We start from the raw sequence: 16,096 nt of genomic DNA, 5'->3' as shown, positions 1-16,096 counted from the left end.
GTGTAGCTTTTCGCGAAATTCAACACAAGCAAACCAAACCAAGCCTTTAGCGCTTAGTGTTAGGTCTGTATCTATCTATCTATGCACTTAATTAGGTGTCTATAATCTTATTGATTTAACAGTTTGGGCTATGTTATAATGTAGATCCAGATCTAGTTAACACATTAAGCCTAGGCACTAATATTAGACATATGAGATTATAATGTTAATCCAGTTAGTGTTTGATTCGTAGGAATGTTTTAGAATCTAGCCTATACATACTTGTCTGGAAACTCTATAAAGTACACTACATTGTGCAAAATTGTGACCTTTGATTTCAGATATTAGTATTTTTTTTATTATCTTGTAGCCAAACTTGAAATATTTAACAAAGTATTTAATAATTATAATAATAAAAAAACAGCTACTTACCCGAATAAATCATGGTATCAACAGATCGGTTAAAATATGGTGATCATGTTCTTCGACACTCGCAGCACGTCAGTTGATAACGTGTACAAACGGCAACTGTCGTTTGTATGTAGAATTATAAATGGACTTTTCTCTACGTTAAAATACTTTTATTGCGAGCTTTCGGCTCTCATACTGGAGACTTTATCGGGCAACAATCCACTGAGCGAAAAACTCGTTAAACGTAGAGAAAAGCCCGTTTATAATTCTGCAATATAAAGTTATGAGTCTTAAACAACAACTGTCTGCTCGATTGATAATTTATGTTTCCAACCTTTTTACTTATCTTTAAACTTCATTAAAATTGTTAATCAACTTGTTGTCTATTTAATTCCAATACTTTTTCAAAACCTTTCTGAATTTTCCATAATATTTACAGGCCTGGAAACGACGTTCAAAAATTGAAAACTTCTCCAGGATTTTTTAGGATTACGGGAAGTGTGATCATAGAGAACTCTTACTGCACTTTGTTCTGCAGTAGTGTTGCACCTAGTGTAATAATGATGCAGTTAATTACCACAATACTTACTTGTTCCCATTTCATTATGTTACAGTAACATAATACACAAACCTTGCATTTACTTAGCACAGTATTTGTCCACTGTGATTCTACCAAGAGTTAAGATTACACAACACGAGATCTCTTCAATGACAGTAACTGACCACAGTATTTGTACTGATATTTTATTGTGCATTAACGCCATATAGCAATAATTTATCAAGATATTTGTACTGAGTTTTCACTCAGTGGTAAGGTCGTATTGCATGATATTCTTGTAGTAACAACACCACCATATTTATACTGAAATTCAATTGAGCGGTAAGGTCACATAGCACGATATTCTTGTAGTAACACACCATATTTATACTGAAATTCAACTGAGCGGTAAAGTCACACACCACGATATTCTTGTAGTAACACACCACCATATTTATACTGAAATTCAACTGAGCGGTAAAGTCACACAGCACGATATTCTTGTAGTAATACACCACCATATTTACACTAAAATTCAACTGAGCGGTAAGATCACATAGTAAGTTATTCCTGCAACAATTAATTACAGCTAGTTACAACATGTACTGGGCTATCTGCACTCTTTCAACTGCAGGGAATCGAACCCTGGATTTTAGTGTTGTAAGTCCGTGAACTTACCACTGAACCACTTGGGGCACTGCATGTACTATCACTGTAATATAGTTACTATTCAAAATAGAAATACAGTATATCATTTAAACATTACGCTGTATGGCAATATTAAATATCTGTTTATTGTAAAAAAAACTGTGTTATAAAAGTATTATTGTAAACTGTATTCTGATGACGAAATAAGTTGGTCTGATAACGTTGAGATGGTTTAACAATTGTCGACTACACAGTAGCCGAATACCGCTAAATATATAGGAGTCGTAAATCTGGCGGTCTTTTAGTAGTTGTAACAAGTACATTCTTCCCGGCTGGTGCAGTACTGACCTTAGTCAACCCGGCTACCACGATCCTTTGGGATAACAGGTCACGATCATCCCCTTAAGCGCGAATAATGAGATTGTTCCTTGCGGTGGGGACTGAAACGAGGAGTGCTTCTCACAAGATGTGTAAAACATTTGGTGGAACGAGTTTCTCCCTCCCACTTGAAAGAGCTTTCTTTCTTTTTCCCATATTTATTACTCGGGTAGGAGGTAATAGAATCGGCGCCATTCGAAAGATTTCTAACCTGTTCTAGGTGTTAAGCTTTCTACGGAAGAAAAACTATGTGTATATATATATATATATATTTAGCAGTTTATATTTTGTTTATACAAAAATGCTTGGAAAATTATATTTCATTCTCCTCTGAAACATTATAATAGTTTCACTTATGATGAAATATTTTTATAGCTATGATATAAAATGCCATCAGATATCATGATATCATTCCTGAAATTTTTTTCTTACATTTTAGGAATTTATGATGATACTTATAATTTATTATTTTAAACTCTAACTGTAATCATTCAATGTCTTTTTTAGTTATTTACGTTTTTTGGCCAAATCAAGACACACGGCCAAAACAACCTGCAGGACACTGTGTGATTAATAGGAGTGATAGTTTAGCAATTTTCCACTTTCTGTATCTCGGACTGTGGTAATCCAAACTATCACATATTTTGGATTTTCTCTATTAGACCTTTACTTCACATACCAAATTTCAAGGCAATCTATTAAGAAATACCTGAGATATAAATCTCCAATTTTGAATGACTTTCTTCCTTTTTTTTAGCCGCGATATAACGGCTCTGAGTTTTACAAGTACGAACTTTTAGCTCATAGATCCGCCATATCTTGATTGATTTGAGATATAATTACAGTTTTCGACTCAGGAGGTTAAACCCAAGGTATCACAGATTAATTTACTCTAATCCTGCCTAAAAGAATTGCAATTTGAGGATATGCTGGTAGACATCTTGATGAATAATAAAATCCAATCGGGTATACGCACGCCCCACGCTTAGTATTGCTGGCGCACAAAAATATAGCTAATAAAAAGGGGGGAAAGTCTCATATGTTAATTTACTCTATTCCTGGGAACGATAGCTCACTTTACTTTTTGCGTAGGCAAGAGCAAAAAGTATGGTCAAATTTGAGCGGTTTTTGTTGAATAACTTTGCACATGTGGCTTAGCTTATATTTAGACCAAATTTGACATCAAAATGTAGATTTTAAAAAGATATCAGTGTTCCAAATTTGAAACAAATCCATGAAAGTTAAGTAAGTTTTTCTATCAAATAAATTTTCCGTACTTTTGGTGCGAAGAAAAAACAAGAGGGAATCCTCAATAGCCGCGGCACTTGAATTTCTTTTAGTGAAATTTTTACTACAGCTTCACCTAAGAGTAAAGATGGACCTTTTTAGTTTTTTGTAATTCGTTTTAAAGATAGCTGTTTAGAGCAACAAAACTAAAGGGTGAAAGCAGGTGCAGATACATAAGTATTGGTTAGGCTAAGCAAACTAGATCAGCTGTTATTATTAACGGTTATTAACTCGTTGCCAACTTTTAAGCACAAATTTGTTAAATTTTATGAAATTCTCCTAATTAAAGATCGTTTAGCATCATGTGATATTAGATTAAGCGTAATTAATGATGCTTGATACGGTTGTACCGTGTGCATGCTGGTGATGACAAAAACTGTTAATCTAATTTCCATGACGTTATTATAAAGGAAGTTATTAACACTGTTTTAGAGAGGAAAACCTACCACCATATATTTTTAAAAATCTGGTTGGTTCTGTAAAGTATAGGACTGTTCCGACTAATAGGGTTGCGATCCTAAAGCTAATGTTGGTTACTATCGAGTATCATTTTCTTACTTGCTGTGGTTTGTTGGTGTGTATTGACAAAAAAGTCGTGATATCTAATTACAAACACCTTACGTGTGAAAAAAGGTGCGGCCAATAAAGGATTGACCATGCGACTTAAAGATATTAAATCAAAATTGGCGGTCAAACTGGTAGCTACAATTATGACATTGATAAGGAGTTTACAGCAAATATCCATTCATTAGTTAGCTATGCTGCGTATTTTGTTTTACCCACCATCAAGCCCCAAGTTGAACAAAGTCGCACACTCAGTCCTTTTTGGCCGCACCTTTTTTTCACCTCTAAGGTATTTTTGATTAAATTATAAATAACAAAATATTATTAGCCAAAAAACAACGCGATACACACCACATAAGTTATGTTAGTTTTCCACACTCGTAATGGAAAGATAGCAAAAAGGCTATAAAAAATAAAGGTATACTGTTGAACAGCCCCGATTACAAAAAGTTTCGTCTATACCAAAATGTTCTTTTTTTATACTTAAAACGATGCATTTTCATATAGTCCACTAACTAGCAAAGTGTGAGAAAGTTGTTTTTAATTCAAACTAATTGAGGTCTACGGTTTTTCATACTGCTATAATAATGACAATATAAAAGTCTTAATGCTTCCTGAAAACAGAGGGAAAAAATCATAACTCACCTAACGATACTAATACCCATAGCGGTACCGTAATGTTTTACAACTTAACTAAACAATTGTGTTATTTCTATCTACCTAAATTAATTTAGTTAATATATGATGAAGTAAAATGAATTCCAAGCTTCACAGATGTTATATACACTTCACCACTGTAGGAGGCCTAATGGCATTTCTTTGGTTTGTTGACCCAAGCTCTGGTAATGAGACTTGAATAGGCGAAACTGCAGGCTATAGCAGAGGGCACGGCTAATCAAAGAATGCATTAGGCCTCTGCGTTACAGATTCTCTTTTCAATTTCACGTCTGGTGAAAAAGAAAAGAAATCTTTAAGATATATATACAATTGTGTTATTTACATTTGACCCTATTTTATACTCCACGTCATTTCAGACAGCTTTAACCGAGTAATTTTGTTTTGTTTTTTTTACAGGCTAAATCTACCTTGTCATGTATGACTCACACAAAGGTTTCAGGGCTAGAGGTTTGTTACAGCCGCTATACCCAAGCTAAACCGTATTAGACGAAGTGTCTATGCTTAATCTTCGCCAAAACGCTGCCACATTTAACAGTACCAGATCTTTAAGAGTATGTCACGCAAACTAATTGGTTACGGAACACAGCTGCTAGCCCTCTAACGAATCTCCATAATTGTCGACAATGTTTTGCTCTCATCAATGCGTGAGTTAAACAATCCAACAGCGGACTAAATCAATTCATCTACACATTGCATAAAATTACTTTTTTTTTTCGAAGTTCTCTAAGTCTTTATTCCGTTAATTAACTTTTTATATAAACTCCCCAGTGCCACAACAGAAGTCTGTGAGCTTATATCGCTAAAATTATGTTTCCATAATTGATGTGGGCACATCACAGATAGCCCATTATGTAGCCTTTTGCTTCACACGTAACAAGCATTTAATATGATGAGATCTAATTTGTGTAAATGTCAGTCTTGCGATCATTTGAAAACTGTAGCAGATGTGTTTAGGAGCTACTAGTTAATATAGTGCAGATACTTACATTTGTTAAAAACAAACTACATTTGAAACTGGAATACTCCTACTAAACCAGATAAAATTAACATGAATATTAAATTGGAATATTCCTACTAAAACAGATAAAATTAACATGAATATTAAATTGGAATATTCCTACTAAAACAGATAAAACTAACATGAATATTAAATTGGAATATTCCTACTAAAACAGATAAAACTGACATGAATATTAAATTGGAATACTCTTACTAAAACAGATAAAACTGACATGAATATTAAATTGGAATACTCTTACTAAAACAGATAAAACTGACATGAAAATTAAATTGGAATACTCTTAGTAAAACAGATAAAACTAACATGAATATTAAATTGGAATACTCTTACTAAAGCAGATAAAACTGACATGAATATTAAATTAGAATACTCTTACTAAAGCAGATAAAACTGACATGAATATTAAATTAGAATACTCTTACTAAAACAGATAAAACTCAGGAATATTAAATTGGAATATTCCTACTAATACAGATAAAACTGACATGAATATTACATTTCGAAACACCTTATTTTTCGGTAAAAATAAAGGTAGAACTTAATTAAACAGAGATATCAACTTTGTACATCTAGCTAATAACGTCAGCGTAACCCGTAGAGTAGAAGATTCCCTACCCATTGGAGGTGAGGCCCTTATAAACCTATTGGGATTATGAGGCATTTAGAAGCAGGATTATGCCTGTTTTGAATATAAATTAATCACATACTCCAGAGACGAGCTAAAACCGAGAGTTCCAGCTGTGTTGACACTATACAGCATTTTAGTGATCTTTTCTTCTTTCATCGGTCGTTGTCTTTCATAACTAAATAACCGAAAAGGTAAGAACCGTTTCTTCTTTCAAGGTAGCTTTAGGAAGTGTGGTCAACCTGAAGAAGGAGCCTGAAACGTTGTTGCCAACACATGGCAAGTGCATTATATAAAAAAAACATACTCAACAGTTTCCTCTTACAAGAAGTTTATGTTTATAGAAGTGGCGTGTCCTGCCAACCCTATATTGAAGTGTTGGTTATAATCCAAACAGTGTATAAAGTAAAATCCAAGGAATTCTCATAAAACTTATTAATTCTTATTTTATAAAAGGAGCAGGAAATATAAATTGGAGGAAGCGCGTTAGGAAAGAGAAACTCACATTTAATGAAATAATTCCCCCCCCCCCGCGTTTGTTTGGAAAAAAAATAATATTACAGAAAAAACTTTCGTACGAACTAGGAATACACTTGCTATATATAACACTGAGTACTAACAGTTTACATTAAAGAAAAACACATTAATACGAACCTGGCATACAGACACAACGAAATCCACCTCTTTCGTCTAAACAAGTCCCATCGTTTTGGCAAGGATTAGATTCACATTCGTTAATATTCAGTTCGCACCTAGGTCCAGAAAATCCTTTGGTACAATTGCAGGTAAATGAGCCTGGAGTGTTTACACATACACCTCCATGTTCACATGGCGAACCTGCATAAAACATGGTGTATGATTTTACATCATTTTCCTTGACTTTCCAAGTAAAATTCCAGTATAAAAAAAAGCAGCGCTGTTTCAAGTTGTACTCATAATTCTACTTAATTAATACCACTTTATATTGAAATATAATTATAAAATAGTGGAAAATATATACTGAAGGTGGAAATCGTCAATCACAAACATTGCAACTATTAAAATGTTGTATATGTATCAATAATAGAATAATTGATCTAATATATCATCAAATACAATAATTATCACAAGATATAACAACATAGGATGACTCTTTAAAATTAGATTAAAATGCACCAATAACTGGTATAGCTACGCATGCTGTTTCCAAGATAAAAAAATTAAAAAGAGGGTTTCGGTATGTCCTTAACATTTTTACTCCCTTTTTTTTAAATTACCCTAACTTTTCCAGGTCTTTCAAGGTCGATGCTACTCTTATGTACTACATTGGAAAGAAACATCAGGATTCTTCTTTCCCCGCTGATTTTTCCAAGCTCGTTCCCTTGGCTATGGTTTCGCTAGATAGTAGATAGGGACAGTGGGAATCTCGTTAATCCATTCATGCGCGTCAGTAATTAGATGACGAAGCATTTGGCTACCTTAAAAAAGTCATAGTTAATACCAGTTTTTCCTCGTGCGCATTCACAGATAAATGATCCAACACGATCATGGCAAGTGGCGCCACCGAAACAAGCAGCGCCTGCACAGTCGTCGATATTTTCACTGCAATCAGTCCCGGTCCAACCGTTTACACAAATACAAGAATAACCGCCAATTATGTTTATACTGTTGAAATTATTTTCATATAAGATCAAATATGGTACCCACATTTTGATTAATGTTTTTAAGAATAGGAAGAACTCGAAATGCTTAAGGAAATGCAATCCCCGCAGGAGGTAGTTCAAACACCCTATTGTATAGCCTTGCGATAAAACAAAACAAATTGTCAAACAGTTGCTATCCTTTGTCAGTAGATACCCTGTTTACCTTCTTTGCATTCATCGACATCATCTGTGCAGTCGTTTCCCTGAAAACCGCTAGGGCACGAACATCGGTAACTTCCGTCTATCGGATGTGTGTTGCAGATAGCTCCTGAATGGCAAGGGTTGCTTGCACAGGCATCATCTAGGTGGCATAATAAGCCTAGAAAGACAGCGCAATATAAGGAAAAAATACATCTTTTTCATACTATTTAAATTTATTCGTTATTTCTTACTGAGTTAGTCCCATTTTTAGTTATTCTAATTAGCATTTAGTTATAAAAATAATGAGTAATTTTTGAATATTTCAATAACGTACATTGTTACACCTGAACGATTATTCTGGTTCATTTAATATTCTAATTATTGTACTTTGAAAATTCACTTGTTCAATTTATACCACCTGTGGCATAAATCGCATACAAAAAAACCAACACTGACCTTCTATCAGACTAATACATAACTGAAGAGATTAACAATGTATAAAAAGCTGTTCTTTATATTGTTAAATAAATCTAGAAAGTGAATTATTAAATATATATATTATCATGGAATTGTTTCTATTTTTAACATTAAAAAAATACCAGTTTTTCCTTGAGCGCATTCACAGATAAATGATCCAACACGATCATGGCAAGTGGCTCCATTGAAACAAGCAGCGCCTGCACAGTCGTCGATATTTTCACTGCAATCAGTCCCACTCCAACCGTTTACACAAATACAAGAGTAACCGCCGATTACGTTTATACAGGTAGCCCCGTTTTGACATATACTGGGCTTTAACGCGCACTCGTCCACATCTTTGCTGCAGTATGGTCCTGTAGAAATAAGCACAACCAATACAAATGTATAAAATGATCAGAAGAACGTTTGTCAGATTTTTATGAAAATATCAATATTTTAATTCAGATCCTCTGTTGGTATCATAATATAGTAGAATTTTGAAACACTGAGGTTATTCTTTCAAAAATGTATAAAAACTTACTCCACAAACAGTAAATAAACATGAACCAGTGGTGTCGTGCTAAATTTTATATTGCCAGAGCCCTGCTAAAATTTGTAATACGTGTGACGTCACTATATTGGTAAAGATCTTAAAGGCTAATTTCAATTTTTTTACTCCATTCTAAATAAAGAAAATAAATTCAACACTAATTAAAATTATTTGAGACTACTTACATTTAAGACAAATTTAATACACATGCGAGAGAAAACACGCAACTCAACTTCTTTTAACTTAAGCAGCAAGTCCCATCTATACCAAATAAAAATCACTGACATTGAAACAAGTTTTAAAATCGCATAATTTACCATCTTTCTAACTGCACTATACTATTAACAACCTTGGTTTTAATCCCTTGCGTACCTCCCATCCTGCCAACACGAATATGTAAAAAAGCGACCTTTGATTAAGTGTGTGGTTTTAAAAGACAAATAAATATCGGTTTTAATTTGAACAACTGTTTCTACAGATTTTAGTTTTTGAAGTGTCGGGCTCCAATTTTAGATGCTGGAGCGGTGCTACGGTACACTTCGCACCATTACACGTTTGAAAGGACGACATATTTTTTTTTTTTTAATTATGCACAAAGCTACACAAGGGCTATCTGAGCTCTGCCCACCACGGGTATCGAAACCCGGTTACTAGCGCAGACATAATGCTGTGCCACTGGAGGGCTGGACGACATATACACATAGGGAAATATTAATTAAACAAACTACACAGTTAGGTAAGAAACAACCAGAAACGATACCTGTATAATTTGGGGGGCACCTGCAAGTGTACTTGTCTACTTCATCTACGCAAGTGGCTCCATTCTGACACAAATTCCCGACGCAATCGTCAATATTGATATCACAGTCGATGCCCGTGAAGCCTAAAATGATAAAACAATTAATAACACACAAAAATAATGTTAAACTATGACAAGCTTACACAGTCGAGAAAATGTATTACCAAATATTACTTCACAATATTCCTAGGCTAAATGTTTCAACTCCTTATTAACAACTACAAACTTGGGAACCTTACTCATGAACTTTAACGACTTAAAAGGAATGTTAAATAGTGAATGGCGTTTATTTCAATTGAGTAAAAGGGGTCATTGTGAAAACTGAAACGTTACGCCAAAATGCGTCATGATAGTTTATAAACATTGCTCATGAAATTCATTCACAGTCAAAAACGTTCTAGAAGTAAGAATTGCTTGCCATTCTAAATCCATACCTGGAAACCTTTCCAAACTCATATTTCTAAAGCATCTTACCTGTCATTTAGAACTGATTGTTTATAACTTTATTTTACATTACTTATAATGAAATAGTATTTTCAGGTTTTGTATTCTTTATTCAGTTTATTAACATGCTAATATTCTAATCACCTTTATACGAGTCATGCTAATATGTCCTTATAAAACTGCATTTGTTATTTTAAAAAAACTTCTACATTTTAGTAAAATACCCTTATTTAAAACAAATGCAAAAAACCCTTGGGACCCTTTTAACCAATGATACTGTTAGTCGTTTGAGTTGTATTTTCCAGATTAAATACTGACATTTTTATTATAGTTACCAGAAATTTAAAACCATATTATTAACCTCTGTTATAGTTTTATGAGAATAAAAAAGCATAACAATGAGTCACTTTTGAAAAAAGTTTACCAGAACTGCGTTGTTTATATAACGAAATGGCAGCTGAGTGAAAAAAAGAGAAAGAAATCAGTTAATGAATATCCGTGTGTCCAGGCCACAACAAACCACTTGAATGAAGCATGATTTGTAAATCTGTCGGCACCCACCAAGCTTCTGTTACCAGTTTCGTGAGTCAAGGTGGTTTATAGTTTCAGGTAAAGAGTAGTTATACTACTAGTTTCTCAGCCTAACCCTGATAAGAACACTTTGGGGTGCAACTAACAACTTCAAATCTCCACGAGGACCTAACCTCGTGAGTAGTACTACTGCATAATCAAACATGAAAGTAACTATTTTTACATTATTTCCATCAATAATATATAAACACAGAAAAAAAAACAAGATTGCTTGTTATACATATTGACATTCATACATACTCTACAAGAATCAATTTAGATGTTCGAGGACCTCTTTAATAAAGTTAGATTCCCAAGGATTGTAGTTACAGAAGTAATAAACTCATTTCCTTAGATAAATGTATTAAACTCGTTCACTGCCACGTTTATAGATAACCAACTCTCTCAAAATTCCAAACTCACATGTGCTTAATACCACACTTTTCATGGATAAAACAATTAATTAAATGTTATATAGTGTGTCCCATATATGTTTCTATGACAGTGCTTTGAGGGAGGGGAAAACGCATATTTTTGTATGTCTGAAAAAGTGAAGAAAACCTACATTAAAAGTTTTCGATATAACGATGTGATAGGCAAGCACTGAAGGTCTTGATATTTCTAATAAGGAAGAAATATGAAATACATACATATATATAAACAGGCTTAAATCACACAAACTCCAGCCCAACTAATATTAACCAACAATGCTCCTTTTCGGAAAGGGGGTAAGAAAATATGCATTCGGCAAGCGTAATTCTGTAAGTTGGGTGCTTCGTACTTCAATAGGGGGGGAACTACAGCTAGATTTTTGCATTTTTTTATTTACACTTATCATAATTTATATCGAGTATAAGCTGGAGTTTTAGATTTTTTAAATTACACCAATTGTTCTTCCACTTTCAGTACGGAAACTACAGACACGAAGGCTATGAAACGCAAAACAGGTTAACTCTAAAATCAAGAAATTGAAATATTATATCTTTTTTTTCATTCCAGTGCCCCAAGTACATAGCATGAAAAAACATTTTTTGTCCCCCACTGGGTTAGCGGTTAATTTACGCTAAATTCCGGTGGAATATACCGCAAATAACCTATTGAGCGTTACACTAAAACAAACAAATGTAATGTTGGTTATTTTTCTTATTATATAAATATTAAAACTTGCAAAAATTAGTGTTAAGATCTATAATTCTATAACAAACCAAGTTTAGCTCATAGCTCAACTTAATCCTGTTTCGTGAATCGAACCCACTAACACTTTACTATCACAGCTGTTAAAAGGGTTAACATCTTAACAACTGCTAGTGATGCACTTTTTAAACTCAAACTATCCGGCTACCATATTCTTCCGGCTACGTTTGATTTTTTCTTCTTTTCAATTTTGTGGAAGTTCGGGTTGCACATCTTCCAGGATATAACGTAGTACACAAAGCGTCCTTTTTGCGAATTGTATTTTACACTTATGGCAAAGCTACAGCGTTTATTTGCCACTGTCCCTAATTTTGAACTACTGGACATATGGATGGCAGCCAGTCAGTAGCATCCTATTATCCAAGCTGAGGGATTGATTGCCACTCTTATAACGCACCCACAGCTGTAAGTGCGAGGAATATTTTGTGGTATCGTACTGATTCGAACCCTGATCGCTAGCTCTGAAGTCAAGAGGTCTACCACACGACCACATGTGGTCTCTCTACCAACTAAGAGAGAGTTAATACCCAAGTTACTTGCCAGTAAGACACTTTTTAACAATACATCTGACTACGATAAAACATATATCCATATAGTTATCGCTTGGGTTTTATCCGAAACTGACCTCATGAGCGATAATTACTTTTAAAGCATATGATAACTGTACTTTTTAGTGTTTATTCCGAATTAAAAGAATTAGCTTCTTAGGAACTGGATTATTAGGTCCTCCAAGATATTCTATATGTAGAAGAGAAAACTGGGTAACGATAATCTTTAATGGATACTCAGTACTCTAAATTAATTATAATGTTAAGATTAGTGTCATTAATTTGGCCTGTATTCCCATTAGGTACAATTAGAAAGAATATTTAGTTTTCATCTAATAATAAATTGATAAGGACAGGTGAAATAAGTGTTTCACATTTCAAGAACATACTCTACTTAATATACTACAACTTTTGTTCGTATCATATTCAAGAGTTATACAAAATAAAAATGATTAAAGTACTTTCTTTTCCTACAAAGGTGCATCGCCCTCACCTGTACTTGGGAGGGCGACCACCTGGGAATACCGGGTGATAATGACATTAAGGACTTACAACGCTAATATCTGGTGTTTGGTTCCTCGCGGTGGACACAGCAGATAGCTTAATGTGGCTTTGCTCTAAATAAACAAATGAACAAACACCCTTACCTGGCAGACACGAACATTGGTAGCTCAAAGTCTCGATGGGGTTACAGGTTCCACCATTCTTACAAGGACTGGGATCACAAGGAACGTACTTAGACTCACACCTCTGGCCAGTGTAACCAAAATTACAGAAACATCTAAAAAGCATAAAAACACGAATGTTTCAGTAAATAACTGGAATAAAAGGGACACTTTTATATACGTAGTTCACAGTATCGTAACTAACCTTACTCACTAACGTGTAAATAAAGTTTCCCAGAAAAAAGTGATTAAACAAACAAAAAAAAAACGGCATCTTTCCCAATTTGTGAAGAGACATACAAGAGCGTTTTTCTTTTGAATTTTTGCGGCACAACTACATAAAGGGTTATCTGTGCATAGCCATCCTTAATTTTGAAGGCAGCTGGTCAACAGCACACTGCGGCCAAATCTTGAATGACAGAGCAGTGGGATATGACTGTCCATCTTATAGCATTGCACTGACGGCCCCAAAGTTCAGAGCACATTTTTGCAACAACAGGACACGAACCACAAACCCTCAGATTCACAGTTCGGGCACGTTACATGGTTGGACTACGCCCGACCCCATGAAAAAAAATATGTATGTTGAACTGACGTTGCTAGAACAGTTGCTTGGAGCTAACCATTAGAGAACGTCCAGAGACATACCTGTAAGAGCCGACAGTATTCATGCACACGCCGTAAATACAAGGATCTTTTTGGCACTCGTTGATGTCACGCGTGCATGTGCTTCCAGTGAACCCTTGAGCACAGGTGCAGCGGTATGAATCCCGTAAAGACTGGCAGGAGGCACCGTTACGACAAGGTTGAGAAGCGCAGTGGTCCACTTGTTCACAATGGTTCCCTATAAAACGAAGATTCGATGGTCAAGTATTCTAAGTGTGTAGACAGATATTATAAATCACTCTTTGTATGTGTGTGTGTGCAAAACAAAACAGACACGGCACATGAAATTAATCTAGGCAGGATTAGAGTAAATTAATCTACGAGACCTTTTTTGTTTCCTTTTTTTATTAGCTATATTTTTGTGTACCAGCAATACCAAGCGTGAGGCGCTCGTATACCCGATTCGATTTTATTACTCATCAGGATCTTTACCAGCCTACCCTCAAATTGCAATTCTTTTAGGTAGAATTAGAGTAAATTAATCTATGAGACCTTAGGCATGGTCAAATATATCAATCGAAAGGGTTTATCCTCCTGATTCAAAAACTGTAATTGGATCTCAAATCGATCAAGATATGACGGAGATATGAGCTAAAAGTTTGTACTTGAAAAACTCGGAGCCATTCCAGGAGCCGTTAAGCCGCGGCTAAAAATAATTTCTACGAATTATAGTGTCACGTGTAAGTTAAAAGGTTTCACATAACTGGAAACCATGAGGTTTACAAGAATTGCTGTATGGTGGGTCTCACTTCTGTGTTGAAAAAGCATTATTCCAGAAATTCGTCTGGAGTTTGATGAACCATTTGTTATTGTGGTGAACTGAACTTATTTCGTAATAAATATCCTAATATCTAAAGTAATTTATGGTTTCTCATTCGTTAAACTGCTTATTGTGGTGCATGTATCTTTAGTGTGTGAGTTTCACGATACGCCCCAAGTACGTTAAACCAGAATTGGTTATTTGCTTTTGAAAACGAAACAAAAGTAATTCATCAACCACTTTTTTACTAAACTAAACGCACCAGAAGCGCCGTTCATCAGCAGCCAAGAAACTCTACTGATCTTAGTTACAATGTAATTAAAATTATATACAAAAAAAAAATGTATGTTGGTTTTGGTTTCTTTTTACTTCTATGCATGGATATGCAATTTTTTTTAACTAACATATCTCGTTGTTTTGATTAAATACTGGAACCAAAATATTGAAAAAATAATTATCTCGTGTATCCTTTCCTTTCAAGATAAATATTAGATTGGTAACTTGGTAACTTAATATGAGAGAAAAGATTATAGAGCAAGCAAACAGGTGGTATATGATGGCGATAGCAATTTGTATTTATGTATTTTACATAGCTGCTAAGGCTATCTGCTGCCGTCCTTAATTTTGAACTACTGGTTAGAGGGAAGGCAGCCAATCAGGAGTATCCTCTCACCCACCGTCCACGCTAAGTGGTTGACTGTCACTCTTATAATGCGCCCATAGCATATAGTGCGGTGAATATTTTGTTATCGCACGGAATTAGAAACCGACTCGCCGGCTCCGAAATACAGAAGTTTTTCACAGGGCCAACCCACGCCCTTAATCTATATAGTTGCTACTGACCTATAACTTTATAAATCTAATCCTGGAAATTAACAGTTCTGAGTTATCAGAATGAAAATTGCATTATCATTTTGAAGGAGTATCTTCCCACGGAAAATAACACATATGTGTCGCAAATCAAAATTCAGGCAAACAGATGTAATCCCGAGACCAAGCTACGGAAACAATGTCGTCATCAAAAAGTGAAAGACATTATCTATCTGCCTGATGTCAAGACGCTCGTAATAAATCAGCTTATTATTTCTTAACCTATGCTTTATTTATTTAATTAAATAAAGATCACTATTGAAGCTACAACCTCCTAATGTCAATTGTATTTAGCAAATAATTTCTTTTTTAGTTTTTATTCAACCTTTAATGTGATTTTGTTTGTTTGTAATTATGCACAAATCTACACAATGGGCTATCTGTGCTCTGCCCACCACGGGTATCGAAACCTGGATTCTACAGTTGTAAGTCCGCAGACATACCGCTGTGCTACTGGGGGGCTTGTGATTTTGTAAACATGTTTTTGAGAAGACAGTTTTAACAGGAGAAACATAACATTAAGCAAATGCAAAAACAAAAAATAATATTGGCAGGATACGGCTTGAATGGGTAATGAAGAAAAACTTTAATGACAAAACCTGGTCGAAACGTTGTACAT

At 34.6% G+C, this 16,096-nt stretch overlaps 1 protein-coding gene across 1 annotated transcript in view; it reads right to left on the bottom strand.

Moving 5' to 3' along the window:
* The window catches only part of LOC106464420 (neurogenic locus Notch protein-like), an 82,836-nt gene that overhangs the window by 31,543 nt on the left and 35,197 nt on the right, over positions 1 to 16,096 (bottom strand). The window contains exons 4-9 of the mRNA XM_013924555.2: positions 13,830 to 14,025; positions 13,164 to 13,297; positions 9,722 to 9,844; positions 8,552 to 8,785; positions 7,975 to 8,130; positions 6,784 to 6,966 (exon numbers count right to left, since the gene is read on the bottom strand). Coding sequence (XP_013780009.2) covers positions 6,784 to 6,966; positions 7,975 to 8,130; positions 8,552 to 8,785; positions 9,722 to 9,844; positions 13,164 to 13,297; positions 13,830 to 14,025 — 1,026 coding nt within the window. The remainder of the gene's footprint in view (positions 1 to 6,783; positions 6,967 to 7,974; positions 8,131 to 8,551; positions 8,786 to 9,721; positions 9,845 to 13,163; positions 13,298 to 13,829; positions 14,026 to 16,096) is intronic.

This window comes from Limulus polyphemus, unplaced genomic scaffold (genome assembly GCF_000517525.1).
Source record: "Limulus polyphemus unplaced genomic scaffold, Limulus_polyphemus-2.1.2 Scaffold1646, whole genome shotgun sequence".
In the NCBI taxonomy this organism is placed as follows: domain Eukaryota; kingdom Metazoa; phylum Arthropoda; class Merostomata; order Xiphosura; family Limulidae; genus Limulus; species Limulus polyphemus.
Note: the sequence above shows the minus strand (reverse complement) of the source record. Positions and strands in the feature narration are given on the sequence as shown.